Source organism: Grammomys surdaster, unplaced genomic scaffold (assembly GCF_004785775.1).
Source record: "Grammomys surdaster isolate TR1022 unplaced genomic scaffold, NIH_TR_1.0 203, whole genome shotgun sequence".
Classification (NCBI taxonomy): Eukaryota; Metazoa; Chordata; class Mammalia; order Rodentia; family Muridae; genus Grammomys; species Grammomys surdaster.
In genome coordinates, this window is record NW_021604648.1 from 171,357 (window position 1) to 187,803 (window position 16,447).

The window sequence follows — 16,447 nt, forward strand, 5'->3', positions numbered from 1 at the left end:
CAGACACTTCTCTGGCTGGCACCAAAGCAAACAGCTGAAAGGGAGGAGAACTGAGTGGAGTGTTCATAGAAAGAGGGAAAAGCTCGGGGAAGCAAGAGGAGATTAGTCAGGGAGAGGAGGAGTTCTGAAGACTGAGAGTCAGCAGGCTGCCGCTCAGACAGGCCCTGCCCTGGGATTTGGTGAGATTTGTCAAGTACAGCATTGGGGGTGGGGAGCATTATGACGGACAGAAGCACTCCCCACCCCCATACCTGAGCCTTCATCCCAGTGCTCCATCTTTCTCCACACACTGTCTCCTAGTGCCAGGGTACACCCTGATCTCCACAGTGTTTCACAGGCCAGGTGCCCCAACAAACTCACATGTCTCCCAAACTTTCTTCAGTTACTGGGCCACCCTCAGTGATGACATCACCACCCACTTGCTGGGATAGACACCTGGGGGCTCCCCTATTCTTTCTGCACATATCCAGGTATCCTTAAGTCTTGGCTATCCTTGGGTCCACCCCTCACCCTACTCTGCCCTGGCCTGGCCCTGCTCTCTTCTCTCTAAACCTGTGTCCCCACCAGCAGTCAGAGTCGTTCCTCAAACCCTGGCCCTAGGACCTTCCACCCACCAGCCGTGATGTCACTCACCTGGCCTGTGGGTAGGGGGGTCCGATTCGAGGAGGTACAGGAGGAATGCTTGGTTCTACCAAGTGTCTCTTGGCAGGCAGTGGGGGCAGCACAGGATCTGGGGCAGCTGTGGACGGTGGAGTGAAGCAGGCAGGTGGGAGGCAGCTCCTGCGGGGTGGGATAGGTGGAGCAGCAGGAAGACCCTCATCCTCTCCAGCTGTGGGTGGCGGCTCAGGTGGAGTGATGGGCACAGGTGGTGAACGGAAGATATGTCGCTTCATGGGCACAGGTCGTGGGGCAGGGCGAGGCAAAGGGACCGGAGGTGCTTGGGCACGATGCAGTCCAGCCAGGATACGGCGGCGGTGGCCAGGGAGGAGCATGCCCATGTCCACCAGGCCGGCATCGCTGAGGCCTTGGCATTCAGTGGCCCATACCAGTCCGTGCTGCTCAAAGAGTGCAGTGTACTGCTCCAGGTGCAGTGCCCGCAGCCACTCAGCTACCGACAGTGCGGCATCGTGGCCCTCTGCCATGGCTTCTGGTAGCAGAGGCCCAGGGCCAGGCTCAGACCTGAAACAGAAGGTCACAGGTGAGAGGCCCAGCAACCCGGGACCATGGCCAGCTGTGTCCCTCTGTGAGCTTCCACGATACACCAGTCGGAATCCTGAATGTCGTAATCTCAAATGCAGAATTCCGAAAGATCAAAATCTAAAGCCTAAATCCCAGAGACTACGGTCCTGAGAGACAAAAGCTTGACAGCTGAAGTGCCCAGACCTGCTCGTGCCATGAGCTCAAAGTCTATTCTCTTGCTGTCAGTAGCTTGCATGTTTTGACATGGGATTTTGCTATGTGCCCCTTTGTCTCTGGCCTTGAGCTAGCCCTAAACTCACTATGTAGCCCAGGCTAACCTAAATGTACATCAATCCTAGGTATGTGCCACAAGGCCCAACTCTACTTCTATTCCTGTAGATCCACACTGTGCCCACATACCAGGCAAAGCTGAGAGCTGCCAGGCCTGACTGAATAGCCCTGGCCCCCCTCTGTGAGTCCCTGTCTTCCCAGGATCTAGCTCGAGGTTTCTTCACATATCATCTCCTCCTCAGCCATCATGTCCCCAACCTTCAGGCTCAGCCACTGCCATGAGACTGGCAAATGGCATGGTTGATGCTGGGTAAGACACCCAGTACCCACTCTTCTCTGCAAGACCCAGGCCAGGCCAATCCCTGTGAGGCACCTATCCCCAGGTGAGGGCCAGGTTTGGAGGCTCAGTGAGCACATGTGAGATTGAAGGGCACTGCTACTGGCCTCCATGTCCCTTAACTAGAGTGCTCCAGAAAGAGAAAAAGCCCAGGTCACACAGCCTCTGAATCCTTCTGTGCAATCCCCTCCCCTACAACCAAGGCAGAGTTAACTTCCCAGTGTCCAGGGCCTGGTGTGAGGGTGACTTCCCAGTGTCCAGGGCCTGGCTGCTTTGATGACTGAGGCAATGAATGAATGAATGAATGAATGAATGAATGGACACTGGGAAGTCACCCTCACACCAGGCACTGGACAGTGGGAAGTCACTTTCATACCAGGCACTGGACACTGGGAACTCACTCTCACACTGGGCCCTGGGCAGTGGGAACTCACCCTCACACCAGGCCCTGGTCAGTGGGAACTCCCTCTCATATCAAGAACTTTGGAGCCTCTTTCTCCTGAGAGTCCAAGGAAGACAGGAAGAGGCAACTAAGAGGTCTAAAGAGTGAAGGCACATCCCCAAAGCACTGAGGAGGTGATGATAACGTTCAGCACTGAGCTAACTTAACAGATTTATACTTCCTTAAACAAACCTCATATAACCTCAAACTAATAGAGAAGTCCAATTGCAGGGGCATGGGGCTTAGAAGTCAGGAGTACTTGCATGGACCAGCAACCATGTTGGATGGCTGTATCTTTAGTTCCCAGGGATCCAGTGCCCTCTTCTGGCCTCTGAAGGACCCTGCATACATGTGGCACACATTTCAACAACAGGAACACACATGTATACACATAAATAAAAATAAAGTTTGAAAAAAAATTCCCATTACAGTGAGGAACAATCATCATTGTGTTTTCTATCCAGATTGCTCTGAAAGTCCTAGGCAACCACAGAGAAGCAAGCAGCTGGAAATATAAATCAGGGCAGATAAACTATCCACAGCTGCCAATGAGAGTTTTGCAATGGGAGCCCAAGCACCTTAACTGAGAAACTGTTACTGGCGCAGATAGAAGAGTTTAGTATGATCAGTGGGTTCAACGCTAACACAACAGACGCCAGTATTTCTGTGCAGTAATCGAGTGGGAAGCAGGATCAAAGTCCCAACTCAACAACAGTCTCACAAACCAGAAAATACCAAGAGTGAGCATCATAAGAAATAGATGCCGGGCGGTGGTGGCTCACGCCTTTAATCCCAGCACTTGGGAGGCAGAGACAGGCGGATTTCTGAGTTCGAGGCCAGCCTGGTCTACAGAGTGAGTTCCAGGACAGCCAGGACTATGCAGAGAAACCCTGTCTCGAAAAACAAACAAACAAACAAAAAGGCAGCAAGCAGGCAGAAAGGTGACATGAATAAAAGTCTGAGGTGTTACTCAGGGATTTAAGAAAGGCCTGTATATGGGTCTGAAGAGCTTGCTTGATGGTTAAGAGCACTGGCTGCTCTTCCAAAGGACCCAAGCTTGATTCCCTAGCACCCACATGGTGGCTGACAGTAGTCTGTAACTCCAGTCCCTAGGGATCCAACACCCTTTTGTGGCCCCTCAAGCACAGGTTCACATGATGGGCAGACAAACATGCAAACAAAACACCCACATACAAATAAGATGACCAGGACAAACAGAAAGGCAAAACTTCTAGACAGGCGGCACCACAGAAGTATTTACTGATTCTCTTGTCTCGAACTCCCAGTGTAGCCGAGGATGACTTCGCCCTTCAAAGCCTTCCTCCTTCACCTCCCAGTTACTGGCATGTGCCAACACACCCTGCTATGCAGCATTGAGAGCTGAACCTAGAGCTTTCCGTACATGAATAGGACACTCTACCAACTCAGCCACGTCCCTGCTTGCTCCCCACATTTTTCCCCAGACTGTGTCTTTGTCATTCAATGTCATATGACACAGTACATAAAAATTAAGCTCTTCGGCATGATAGAACCCACTATAAACAAAGTGGGAAACCACCTAGGAGCTGTCCCCTGGTCCCTTACTTCCCAAAAGCTGAGAAGCACCTCGAAATAGGACATTAGCTGGGCTTGGTAGAGCTGACCTGTAATCCCAGCGCTCAGGAGGCTGAGGGAAGACAGTGTTCATTTAAAGCCAACCCGGGTTACTTGAAAGTCTATTACAAAAGAAAAGGAGAGAGGAGAGAGAGGGGAGAGAATGAGAACCCAAGTGGGTAAGGGAGCACACAAGTGTGGGCGCGTTGTAATTTGTCAGCACTGTGTGGACACAACCTAGAGTTACTGGGAAGAGGAAATGCCGTCTGAGGAATTGCCTCCATCAGACTGGCCTGTGTGTGAGTCTGTGGGATATTTTCTTGGTTAATGATTGATGCACAAGGACCCAGACCACTGTGAGCCTTGCAACTCCAGAGCAGGCGGTCCTGGCTTCTATGAGGAAGCAGGCTGAGCAAGCCATGGGAAGCGAGCCAGCAAGCAGTACTCCTCCGTGGCCTCTGCTTCAATTCCTGCCTCCAGGTTGCTGCCTTGAGTTCCTGCCCTGATGTCCCTTCATGATGCAGGCTGTTAGATGAAACAAACCCTTTCTTCCCCAAGTTGCTCTTGATCATGGTGTTGATTACAGCAACAGACACCAGACTAACGGAGAGAGGATGGTGTGGGGAAGTGGGGAATGATCTGAACAGAGAAGTTCAGAGGAAGAAACACACACAGCCTTTAAACACAGGACAAGGCACTCAACAAAGGTAAAACTCTGCCTTCCATCCATCATGCTGCCAACACAAACAGCCTGAATACACACAGCACCAGTCACGGGGCAGGTACATCCTCCCTGACTGGCAGGGGTGCCTCCAGGATAGGCGATGTCATAGTCACTAGAAGAGGTCCCCTGCTGCTGCCCTTTGACCTTGTCACCCTGGGTCAAAACACCAAAAAAAGGTGTTTCTCCTGCAGTGTTACTGGAACCCATCCAAAGCAACATATATGGAAGGTTATCAGCTTCCAAACTGTGTGCATTACAGAAGATGGAAATAACCAAAATGCCCGTCAGCCAGGAAATGGATGACTAAATTATGGGCTAATCATGCAATAAAATACCAAGTGGGTATGAAAATGAGGAAGATCCTTTTACACTGGCATGAATGAACTCCCTGTTACGTGAGCAACAACCAGTACAGGATTGTAACATTCTGCCCTTTACATATGAGAAGAGCCAACAGCAGTAACGACAGATAAATTAAGTGCCAGGATAAGCGTGTCCACGTGGTTAGATGTATCTCCACAGAGACCAGAGGCAAGGCCACACCAGGGAACTCTCCTTAAAGGAAGGAAGTTAAGGGCTGAGGGGTCCTGAGGGAACAGGGACAGAAACACAGATGGCCTTTTGAGGGAAGGGAAAACAAAAATATCTTATTTTTGAAAAATTAACTAAACATAGAACCTTACAGATGCATTGCTCAGGTCCCTCTCTGAATCCTAGAAAGGCCTTGAACACAAAAACTTCAGCTTCCCTGGAAAACTACTTTGGTGTGGAGGAAGCCGGTTCCTTTTCTATTCTGCCGCTTAGTGTTCAATTATGTGAGTTTTAAAGGAACAGTCACACGGTAGAAAGAAACAAAAACACTCAGTGTTCTTGGAGACAGCGGCCCTCAGTCGCATAATAATAGAAAAAAAAAAGTCTTCCTGGGTTGAACTAGAACCTGAAAGCAATTTCCAAACTGAAACTGGGCAAGGCTCTAAAGTTTATATAAACTGATGTTAGAGATGTATGTCCAAGCATAAAAAGCAAGGTACAGAACACCATTATATAAACATCTGAGCTAAAGAAAAACAAAAGCAAAACAAACAATAACAAAACCATGAACTCGCTCATCTGGGTAGATGCACAAGAAGCTACATTTGGGCCAGGTGATAGCAATGGTTCGTGACTTTAATCCCAGCACTCAGAAGGCAGGGGCCAGGGGATCTGAGTTCCAGGCCAGCCTGGTCTACAGAGTGAGTTCAAAGACAGCCAGGGCTACCCAGAGAAACCTTGCTTCGGAAAAACAAAGACAAACAAACAAAAGCAAACAAAAGCTACATTTGGAGAGAAATGGCAGCTGAGGAGACCGGATCCTTTTAGATCCTTCTTTCCTTCTTTTTGATTTTGTGTCACAAGCCCCTAAAATGAGAGAGCATGTGGTGCTCAGTGGGTAAAGGTGCTTGCCACAAAGCCTGATGACAGGAGTTCAGTCCCTAGGGTGGAAGGAGGGAACACTCTCAGATTCCTACAAGATGTCCTCTGACTTCCATATACATGCTAGGCACCAGAGAGCACAGCAAACACACACACACACACACACACACACACACACACACACACATACACACATACACACACACAAACAAAATAAATGTTTAAAGGGGAGAGGGTTATGGTTATCATTAAGAGCACTTGGAAATGAGAAAGAAACCAAACTCACCAAGCAAGGAGACACCAATCAGTAGTCACCCAGCAAACCAGCCCGGGAGCCCGTCCTCTCCTCTCAGAACCCCTCAGGGAGGCCTTACCAGGTTTTCAGGCCTCATCTTCTGCCCACAGCATCAGCTCCCCAAACAGAATATAAAACCCCAGGTCTCAGCCTCCATGACACTCCCACCTCAGGATCCCAGCTCCTCGCTTACCTGCCACCAAGGACACCTGGTCCTCCAAGGAGGCTGTTCCTAGTCCCAAGGGCTCCTCATGGTGTCTGAGGTGGAAGCTGCAGGGACAGAGATGGGGGAGAAAATCCATGAGGCAAGCAATGCTATGAGGAGAGAGAAAGGGAAAGGGGGATGAAGCAGGGGCAAACCAAAGACAGAGGAAGAAAGTGGAGACAGGGAGGAGGTGAAGAAAGATAGAGAGCAGGCAGAGAGAAGGCTCCAGAGCACCAGGAAGCTCACCATGGAGTAAGACCCCAGAAACTCCTTCCAGAAGGAGTGGGAGGTTGGAATGGTGAGGTTCCTTTAAGAGGTGAGACATGCAGTTACTAAGAGGCTCAGGGCTACTGGCTCCCTGGTTGGGACCCCAGCAGTGAACTGACTACAGGGGAGTCTGACAAAGAGATGGCATCCTGGAGAGAGGGAAGAGGGTAGGCTGCTTTCCTGACAGGAGAGCTAGGGACAGAGGAACACAAGACTGCACTAATCTGGAGGCCATGGAGCAGGCTGAGACAAAGGCGTGGCACAGCTGGGGCAAGGACTTGAGAAGGGTTGAGGAGAATGAGCCAATAGAGGGTTTCCAGAGGAAGACAGAACAGGCTAGCCAACAGGCCCATGCTCTTACTGCTCAGAAGGACCAGGCTCTTCGAGGTGGGGGTGGGGGGGTCACATGAACACGGTGGAATGGACAGACCCCTCCCTGGGGCAAAAGAGCAAAATCAGGAGTGTCCTAGTAACTGTTGGGCCCTGCATAATGGTTTTGGGGGCACTTATAACCATGGTATTAATGGTGAGTACACGCTACAATTGTCACTGCTTAGAACAAGGTTAAAACAGGGACATGGAGTGAGACGTGGTGGTACATATCTGGATCCTGCTACTTAAGAGGCTTAGGCAGGAAAACTGTTATGAAGAGGGGGCCACCCTGGACAACAAAGCAAGTACCAGGCCAGCCTGGGCTACATAGTTAGACCCTGTCTCCAAAAAAAAAAAAAAAATCAAAATAACCCCCCCCACAAAAACAAAAAAAAACGGGTGTTTTATGCGCATGTGGGTGCCTGTGGGTATTTGGGCTAGTACAAGGGCCCGTGAGGGAGTGGGCGCAAATGCATGCAGGGGTGTGCAGAGGCCAGGGGTCAATCTCCAGTGTCATTCCTCAAGCGACATCTACCTTGATTTTTAAGTCTCTCACTGGGACCTGGAGCTCACTAATTAGGCTCCATCGGCTGGCCAGGACCCCAGGGGATCCTGTACCGTGTCCCCCAAGAGAACAGCCGCATGTCCAGCTTCTTAGGTGAAGGCACAGACACGAGGTCCTCATCCTTATGTGGCACTTTACAAACAGCGATGGCCCCAGGGATGGGATTTTAAAGTGAGAAGTTTTTTTTTGTTTTTTGTTTTTTTTTTTTTTTTGGTTTTTCGAGACAGGGTTTCTCTGTGTAGTCCTGGCTGTCCTGGAACTCAGAAATCCACTCTGTAGACCAGGCTGGCCTCGAACTCAGAAATCCACCTGCCTCTGCCTCCCAAGTGCTGGGATTAAAGGCGTGCGCCACCACTGCCCGGCAAAGTGAGAAGTTTTAAAACAACTTTTGAAGATTTTATTTATTTTATGTGTATAGATATTTTGGATGCATGTATGTCTGTGTACCACCCACATATGGTGCCAAAGTAGGCAAGGAGATCTCCTGAGACTGGAGTTGCAGACAGTTGTGAGCCACTGTATGGGTGCTGGGATTCAAATCTGCGTCCCCTGGAAGAGCAGCCAGTGCTCTTAACCCCTGAGCCATCTGCCCAGCCTCTAAAACACATGGTAAGTAACTGGCCCCTGGAGAAAGTGTTAGCCCGAATGGCAGATGGATCAAATGGCTGCTTTAAAAAGACAAACTGGCTTCCTGGCTTAATCCCAGTGCTAAGGAGGCAGGGACAGGAGGATCTATGAGTTTGATTGAGGCCAGCCTGGTCTACAGAGTGAGTTCTAGGACAGCCAGGACAACATAGAGAAACCTCGTCTTGGGGAGAAAAAAAGAGAAACAACATGCATTCTACCTAGTGTCTCCACACTTGAATTCACCCAGTCCTCGCCAAGATCTGTGAAGTACAAAGAACTGTCTAGAGAGCTTGAGATAAAGAGACTAGAGTAGAGGGAACTTGAGCGACTTATCTACGTCCTGGGCTAGGAAGGTGCAGTCTCAACATATCTAGCCCCGCCCAGTCCAGGCCGATAGCTGGCACAGCCATAGACACCTTTTGAACACTTGAAACATGGTCCCCAAAATGAGGAACACTGAATTCTGAACATATGGGATTTTGAAGAGAACGAAAGAAAAAAAAAGAATGTAAACTATCTCACTGTCTTGCTATTGGTTATATGGTGAGAAATAATACTGGGAATATTTAGGTTTAAAATACTACTAAAATGGCGTAAAGCTAGGAATGGTCATACACATTTATAATCCCAGCACTTGGAAAGTACAGGCAGGAGGATCAAAAATTCACCAGCTTTGGGTACACAGTGAGTTTAAAGCCAGCTCAGGCTACAGAACATCCTGACTCTAATAACAATGATGATGATGACACTATTTAACAATTTAAAAGCAGGGGCTGGAAAGATGACTCAACAGTTAAGAGCTCTCACTGCTCTTACAGAGAACCTAGGTTCCATTTCCAATACCCAAATGGTGGCTCACAACCACCTGTCCCCACACCGCTTCCAGGGAACTCAATGCCTCTCCTGGTCTCCTCAGGCACCAGGCACACATGTAAGTACACGTACATACATGCAGGCAAAACACTCACACTCAAAAAGTAAACATTAAAATCATAAGTAAAAGTGTTAAAATTCATAACTCTTATTTGTTTTGTTCTATCTGGGATCAAACCCAGGGCCTTGCCCAGGCTAAGCAAGGCCTCTGTCCTTGAGGCTCCTGAGTGGTGGGATGCTAATATGCCTTCTTTTGCACTAATGTGTGTGTGTGTGATGTGAGTGCATGCACACGTGTGAGCACGTGCACATACATGCCATGATGCGTGTGTTGAGATCAGAGGACAACCCTGGGGATGTATCCCTTACCTATCCCCTTGAGATATTGTCTCTCCCTGATCACTACTGTGTACCAGGCTGGCAGCTTAGCCCTACTTCTTCTTACTCTCCACAAACTTCTGGAACCTCTTTATCTTCTGGAGCATGTCGAGACACACACACACACACACACACACACACACACACATGCACTACTGCATCCAGGCTTGATTTTGTTTTGTTTTTATGCTATGTGTGTGCACACACGTGCATGTATGTGTGTGCATGTGCATAACCAGAGGACACCTCCTTGCAAGAGTCTGTTTTCTCCTTCTGCCACATGCACCCTGAATTCAGGCCATCAGATGGGGGGGCAGGAACCAGTACTCACTGAGCCACCTCCCCACTTTTACTTGGCTCTGCGGATCTGGATTCGGGTCATCGGGCTTGCACAGCCAGCATTTCAAGCACGGAGCCATCTTCCCAGCCTGCTCTTGCATTGTCTATTGGGCAAGGCAGCTGTCCTTAGTCATGCCACTTGCTGCCTCTCATAGCAAGAGTCAAGTATAAAGGACTGCCTGCTGAGCTCAGGCAGCTGACTGGGGAACGGGGCATCGTCCCAACCATCATTGCTGGACAGGCTGGGGCTGGGAAACAGGAACACACTGCCCTCCCTGAGAAGAGCCTGGCCTCTCTCAAGTTCCTATTCCTACACTAAAGGGCACTGGCCAAGGTCAGAGACCTGGGGACTGGGTGCTAACAGCCTCGGGGACAATGCTACTCAAGGAGCTGCGAGCACAGCCCAGAGAAGTCTCCAGGAACTTCAAGCTGGACACTGCTACCCAGGAACCACAACCTGGAGCCCCCATGTTAGGTCAGAGTGGCTTCCCAAAGGTGACTGTCCCTGACAGAAGTCTGTGGTCATCACTGCGGGGCCCGGAGAGTGCTGGTAACACTATCCTGTATTGAAAACCACAGGCATTTGACATGGGTTTCTCTCTTTAAATGGCAGCAGCGTATCCTACCCCTCAATGATGGAGCTCTTCAGCATGGAGCTCTGCCCTCACTCTCTGGGAGGTAGAAACCCAGCCGAGGAAGTATCCTCATCTAACAACCTGCAGCCAGGGGTGAGGGGTACACCCCAACACCCACCCAGGCTTGCGTAGCCACCCACATCCCACACCACCCTTCCTTCAGTGTTGCTCAGCTACACCTGCCAACAGCCACAACTGATGGGGCTCCCTGTGCCCCGAGGGCTCCTCGGCCTGTCATTTGCTGTAGTGCGGCCCTGCCACTGATGGATGAAGAAATAAACACCACAGAGAGGAAGTGACCTGCCCAAATGCTCAATGACATACCCCAAGCCCCAGCCCTATCCACAACTCCTGTGTCATTTCCTACATCAGCACAAGCCTGACATAGGGAAGCCCCCAAAGAGTCAGCTGACAATGAGTATATCAACTACCCTGGCCCCACTCCAAGTCACTTCCTTCAGAAAGTCCTCCAAGACTGCTCCTCAGCCCCCATGTTTCTGCCTGTTCTTGGTCACTCTGTTTCTGAGGATTCACTTGTATCCTGCCTTCAGCATCTTCTGTGATGGCTTGAGTCTGCCTCTCTTTCCAACCTCAGCATCCACAGAGGGACTCGGGGCACTCACTCCCACTTTAGAAGGACTCTAATCCTTGCCAGCCAGTCTCGCCTCTGGTCCAGCTTGACTCCCTCTTGCTGGAACCAAAGCTTTCACCCTCCTAATGACCTTATCAGCCCAGTCTCAAGGCAGAATTTGAACTGACTGCCCATTTCTGGCCCTGGTCAACATTTCCTGCATGGTATGTCTACTACTCTTGACCAGTGACACCAACTTCACCAACCCAGCAAGGTAGCCACAGCCTTGGGTTCTTTCTCTCTCTCAAATGCCACTATCAGCTCATCCCCTCCCAGATTCCCATCTATGTCCCCTTAGTTCTTACAATGATCTCAAGACCTGGGGACATGCTCCACGTCATATGGGTAAGGTGGACACTTACCAAGTCCCCTGCTGTAGTCCCAAGTCTTTGGAGAAACGGGCTGCCTCCCTGGGCCTCACCGGGTGGAGACAGGAAGGACACTGCTCCATGCAATGGGAACTGAATGTACAAGGCTGGGATCACACAGTACACAGCAAAGGATCAAATACGCTGGAGATGAGACAGTCCAGCGGGGAAGGAAGGCAGGCCACCCCAGAAGCCTGGGCAGCAGCTTGCAAAGTCACTTGTGAGGCTGCTGGGCCTGAGGGGTGTGCCTCTCTGGAGGCCTCCCCTTGTCTTCTTTGCATTCGGATTTACCACAGTGACTCAGAGCAATCTTAAAGGCCCCGGCTCCTCCCACTGGAGCTCTGGAGGCCCCGTGGCCAGGTGGTCTCCCTTGCTGTATTCTCTTTACAGGACTCTGCTCCAAGTTCAAGGAAAGACCCAACCCTAGAGAGAGAGGAAGGAGAAGGCAGCCCTAGGCCTACCTGTGGCCTTCGCTCTCCTTTCCTTGGCTTCTTATACAGTCCCACCCCTGCCCCAGGACTGCAGGTTTCTCAAGCCAGGCAGCTGGACAGGGACTCCAGTGTCTAGCCCTCAGGAAACCCCTCAGATCTACCTCCACAGGAACCACTACCACACACCTACCTGGATCTACAAACCACACACCACAGCACCACACAAGCACACCTGAACTGCCCCCCAAACCCGCAAGGCCTCAGGCCTTCTACTCACCAGCAGCTGCTGGGCAGAGCTGTCCTTCAGCCACCAGCCTGAGGAACCCATGTCCCTATCCACAACTCAAGTGCACAGACCTGTCCCAGAGCCCCCACACAACTGCCCAAGAGTCCCACACCACTTCCCTAAAACCCCAACATCCCCAGCACACACCCCACATATGCCTGGGCCAAGTAACCAGGTAATACCTGTGGCGGGGTCACCCTCCTAGGCTCCAGCGGCTCTCATGTGTGTCTACAGGACTCTGTGAACCTCCACTAGCAGGCAAGAAGCCTTGGAGATACTTCCTGTAGCTATGAGGAACTAGGTGGGGGGCTGGGCTCCCAGCTCAAAGGGTGCAGAAGTGACCCCCAACTCTGCCAAGCTAACACCCTCTGAGCCAAGGCAGCAAGGGCAAAGGGGTGGGCACAGCATAGTGGACCCCTAGACCACGTTACTTCCTGTCTCCCAGGGACTGTACGCTGCGGCATGTAGGTCTCATAAAGGGCCTACTAGGTGTCCTGCACTACTCCCAGCTATGTCTGCCCTACTGACTCTCCCCAGTTCCCAGAGCATTCTGTTCATCCCATCTGGGGTAGGGCCTGGTTTCTGGGGGGTTCTGAGTATGACTGTGCCTCCCAGGCCTATATTAATAAGATAGGCTCCAAGTGTGGCCCCCATCTCCACCAGGGATGCAAGGCAAGCCCAGCTCTCATGTCTGCCGGAAACTCTAGGTAGATCTCATCCCACTGTAGGCCTCTACAAAGTGAAGGTCTCTGCCCACAGCCGGGAACCCAGATGACTGTGATGTGTCACCTCATGCATAGCAAAGGCAGGACTTTCATCTTCTGCTCACTCCGCCTCAGTTCAGGCAGTCACTTCCTGTCCCCAGTCCTAAGGCCATGACTGGTCCTGACTGGACTTGGTATTTGAGCTTACAGCTAGGTCCCAGTACCTAACGTTCTCAGGTTTCTGTCACCAATGAGTTTGTCACCCCAGCTCCAGTGATGTTCTCTAGCGGGCTTTGTCCCAGATACCTGTGCTACATGGAACTTATCCCACCACCACCACACACACACACACACACACACACACACACACACACACCAGCCTACAACTCAGGTACCCCACAGTCCACCCCACACAGAACTCTCCACTGCTCCCCCAAAGCTCCCCACTCTAATGAATTGCTGTCCCTAAACCAGGTGGGGCCCTTAAACAAATTAGAAAAAGGTGCCTCTTCCCCAGAACCCCACAACAGGATGCAGCTCAGCCTACAGAGGATAGGCTGGGGACTCAATCCTGTCTCTCCTGGCTCTCACCGCGACCCTCCATCAGGAATCTTGGATAGCACGGGCATGGGGCATCCATGCATAGTGGAACCGGTAAAAGGCACAACATTTTAACAACCTTTCCCCGCCCCACTTTTTGGTTTTTCAAGTAAGAGTTTCTTTGTATAGCCTTGGATGTCCTAGGCCTTTCTCAAACTCAGAGATCCAATTGCCTCTGCTTCCTGGATGCTGGGATTAAAGATGTGTGCCACCACTGCCTACCTTGAACAAACTTTTTATAGCATCACCCTAATAAAATGCTAACCCACAGTTTTATTAATAAACGGGGGATGCTAACGACAAAAGGAGAGCAGACAGTCAGTCTCTGGCCATAACTCCAGGCCTAACTCTAAAGTCCTATCCCCGTCTTGTGTGTGTGTGTGTACATTCGTGTACTAACTGGGATTTGAACCCAGGAACTCCCACATACTAGGCAATTGCTCTACCACTGAGCGAGAAAAGCTACACCTTGAAAGACATTCTATAAATCTCATGTCTGTGTCGTTTAAAAGTTTTAGTGTTATCACTTCTACTCTTAGAATGAAGACGGGGGTGAGCTTAGAGGTAGAGCATTGCCTAGAACACTGAGGCCTTTGGTTCAATCCCAGTTAGGAGGATGGCAAGAGGAAGATGACTGATTTATTTATTTATTTATTTATTTATTTATTTATTTATTGATATAGGATCTTGTGTATCCCAGGCTAGCCACAAAAACTCACTATGTTGCCTTGAACTTCAAATCCTGTCTCCACCACCTGAGTGTTGGATCCCAACCACACACCACCATGTCCAGTTTACAGAGAGCCGAAAATTAAACCCTGGACCTCCAGCATGCTAGGCAAGCATCCTACCAAGAGAATCACATCCCCAACCATGATGTATTTTAAATCACTAGAATTGAGTTCAGGACTAGGCTTGGTGGCTAAGTACTCTGTAAACTGAGGAGTCTGGAGAATCAAGAGTTAAGAGGCCAGCCTGAGCTAAGTACTCTGTAAACTGAGTCTGGAGAATCAAGAGTTAAGAGGCCAGCCTGAGCTAGAGTCTAGTATCAGCTACCTTGTCTCAAAAACAGACAAAGAAAGAGGGCTGGGGAGATGGCTTGGTGGGTAAAGAACTTATCACATAAGTGTAAGACCTGAGTTCAAATCCTCTAAACCCATGTAAAGCTAAGGGTAGCAGTAACATGCACCTGTAATCCCAGCAAGGCTCCAGCAAGATGGGAGGCAGAGACAGGAAACCAGAAGCTAGCTTGGTATACACAGCAGTGAACAACAAAAGGAGGGGATGGCACTTAGGTTGTCCCTGAACCTCCACATAATGCTGTACACATACACACACACACACTCACACACACACACACTCACACACACACTCACACACACTCACTCACACACACAACTTCAAAGAGGGGATGACACTTGGGTTGTCTGAACCTACACATAATGCTGTACACACTCACACACAAGCTGTACAAACACACACACACACACACACACTTTTTTTTTTTTTAAGTAAAAACCAATGGGTCAGCAGGATGGCTCAGCAGGTAAAGGTGCTTGTCACACAAAGCCTGGTGACACAAGTTTCATCCGGAACACATGTAAAGGAGGAAAGAGAGAATGGATTCTATAAAGCTGTCCTCTGACTTCCACATGCATCCGTGGTGTGTGCTTCCCCATGTGTCATCATGCATGTACACATACCATAATAAGTAAGAAATGTATTAAAACACAAAACGAGTGTTAAGGCAGCTGGTTCTCAGAACCAAGCATAAGGTAGCCTGATTCTTTATGATTTTAAATACAATATAGATGGCTCATTTTAATTTTTGCTATTATCTTTTTTTAAATTTTATTTTATAAGTATTAATTAGTGCTTTGCCTGCATTTATGTCTGTGTGAGGGTGATGGATCTCCTAGAACTGAAGTTACAGACAGTTGTAAGCGGTCATTGTGGGTACTTGGAATTGAACTGGGATCCTCTGAAAGAGCAGCCAATGGTTCTAACCACTGAGCCATCTCTCCAGCCCCTGAGTTGTTATTCTGAGACAAGTCCTCCTCTGTAAACCAACCCTGGCTGACCTGGAATTTGATGTTTGCCAAACTGATCTCAACCTTGTGACAATTCTCCTGTCTCTGCTTCCTGAATATTGGAATTACAGAAGTGAGCCACCACACCCAGCAATATATATAGATTACTAGCGGAACTATCACGTATGAAATTGCTACAGTCCCAGGCCATCTGGCCTAGAGAGACTCACGGCCCCTCCCACTCCATCCCGAACAGTGAGGCTGGGCCTGCTAAATCTCCACAAGGAAGCACAGAGCTCCGTTAGCAAACATCAGACTCAGGGACCCTTGCTTTGTCCCCCAAGATAGCATGTGACCCATCACAGCCTCAAACCTCGTCCAGTGCCTGTCATGCCCGGGCTCCACCCCAGAAGGAGGTCACACGGGGAGAAGGTGTGACTCTCTTTAGTCCCTCACTTGCAAATCAAGAAAGTTGAAAGTCAAAGGGGTGGTTTTAGGCCACATGACAAAGTGCTACAAACTGTTCCTCTCATACCCCAACATGAACCCCCTCAGTGGGCCCACACCTGTCCCTAGCTACTCCTTACAGGCATGCTTCTAACTCATGCTCCCCTCAATATTTTCCCCGGCCTTTCTGTTTTTGCTAGAGATGGGACCCAGCCCCTGACACCCCAACACACACACACACACACACACACACACACACACACACACACCCCAAGGCCTCTTCCAGAGCCTCAGCATCAGCCTCTTGCTGAATAGGGACCCTATTCGAATCCCTGTTCCTTGCCTTTCCCTCTCCTGCAAATACCAGGGAGAGATGGACCCTTAACTGCCGCTGCACAGCCAGGGTCCCAAGCCC

General features: G+C 50.0%; 1 protein-coding gene across 4 annotated transcripts in view; it reads right to left on the bottom strand.

The window, feature by feature from the left end:
- The window catches only part of Arap1 (ArfGAP with RhoGAP domain, ankyrin repeat and PH domain 1), a 62,326-nt gene that overhangs the window by 37,239 nt on the left and 8,640 nt on the right, over nt 1-16,447 (bottom strand). For 3 of the 4 annotated variants that reach the window (XM_028770757.1, XM_028770758.1, XM_028770755.1), the window contains exons 2-3: nt 6,468-6,544; nt 634-1,179 (exon numbers count right to left, since the gene is read on the bottom strand). In XM_028770757.1, coding sequence (XP_028626590.1) covers nt 634-1,142 — 509 coding nt within the window. In that variant the 5' untranslated portion in view covers nt 1,143-1,179; nt 6,468-6,544. Of the gene's footprint in view, nt 1-633; nt 1,180-6,467; nt 6,545-12,433; nt 12,458-16,447 lie in introns of those variants that run through there. The other variant, XM_028770756.1, reaches the window with a different exon arrangement.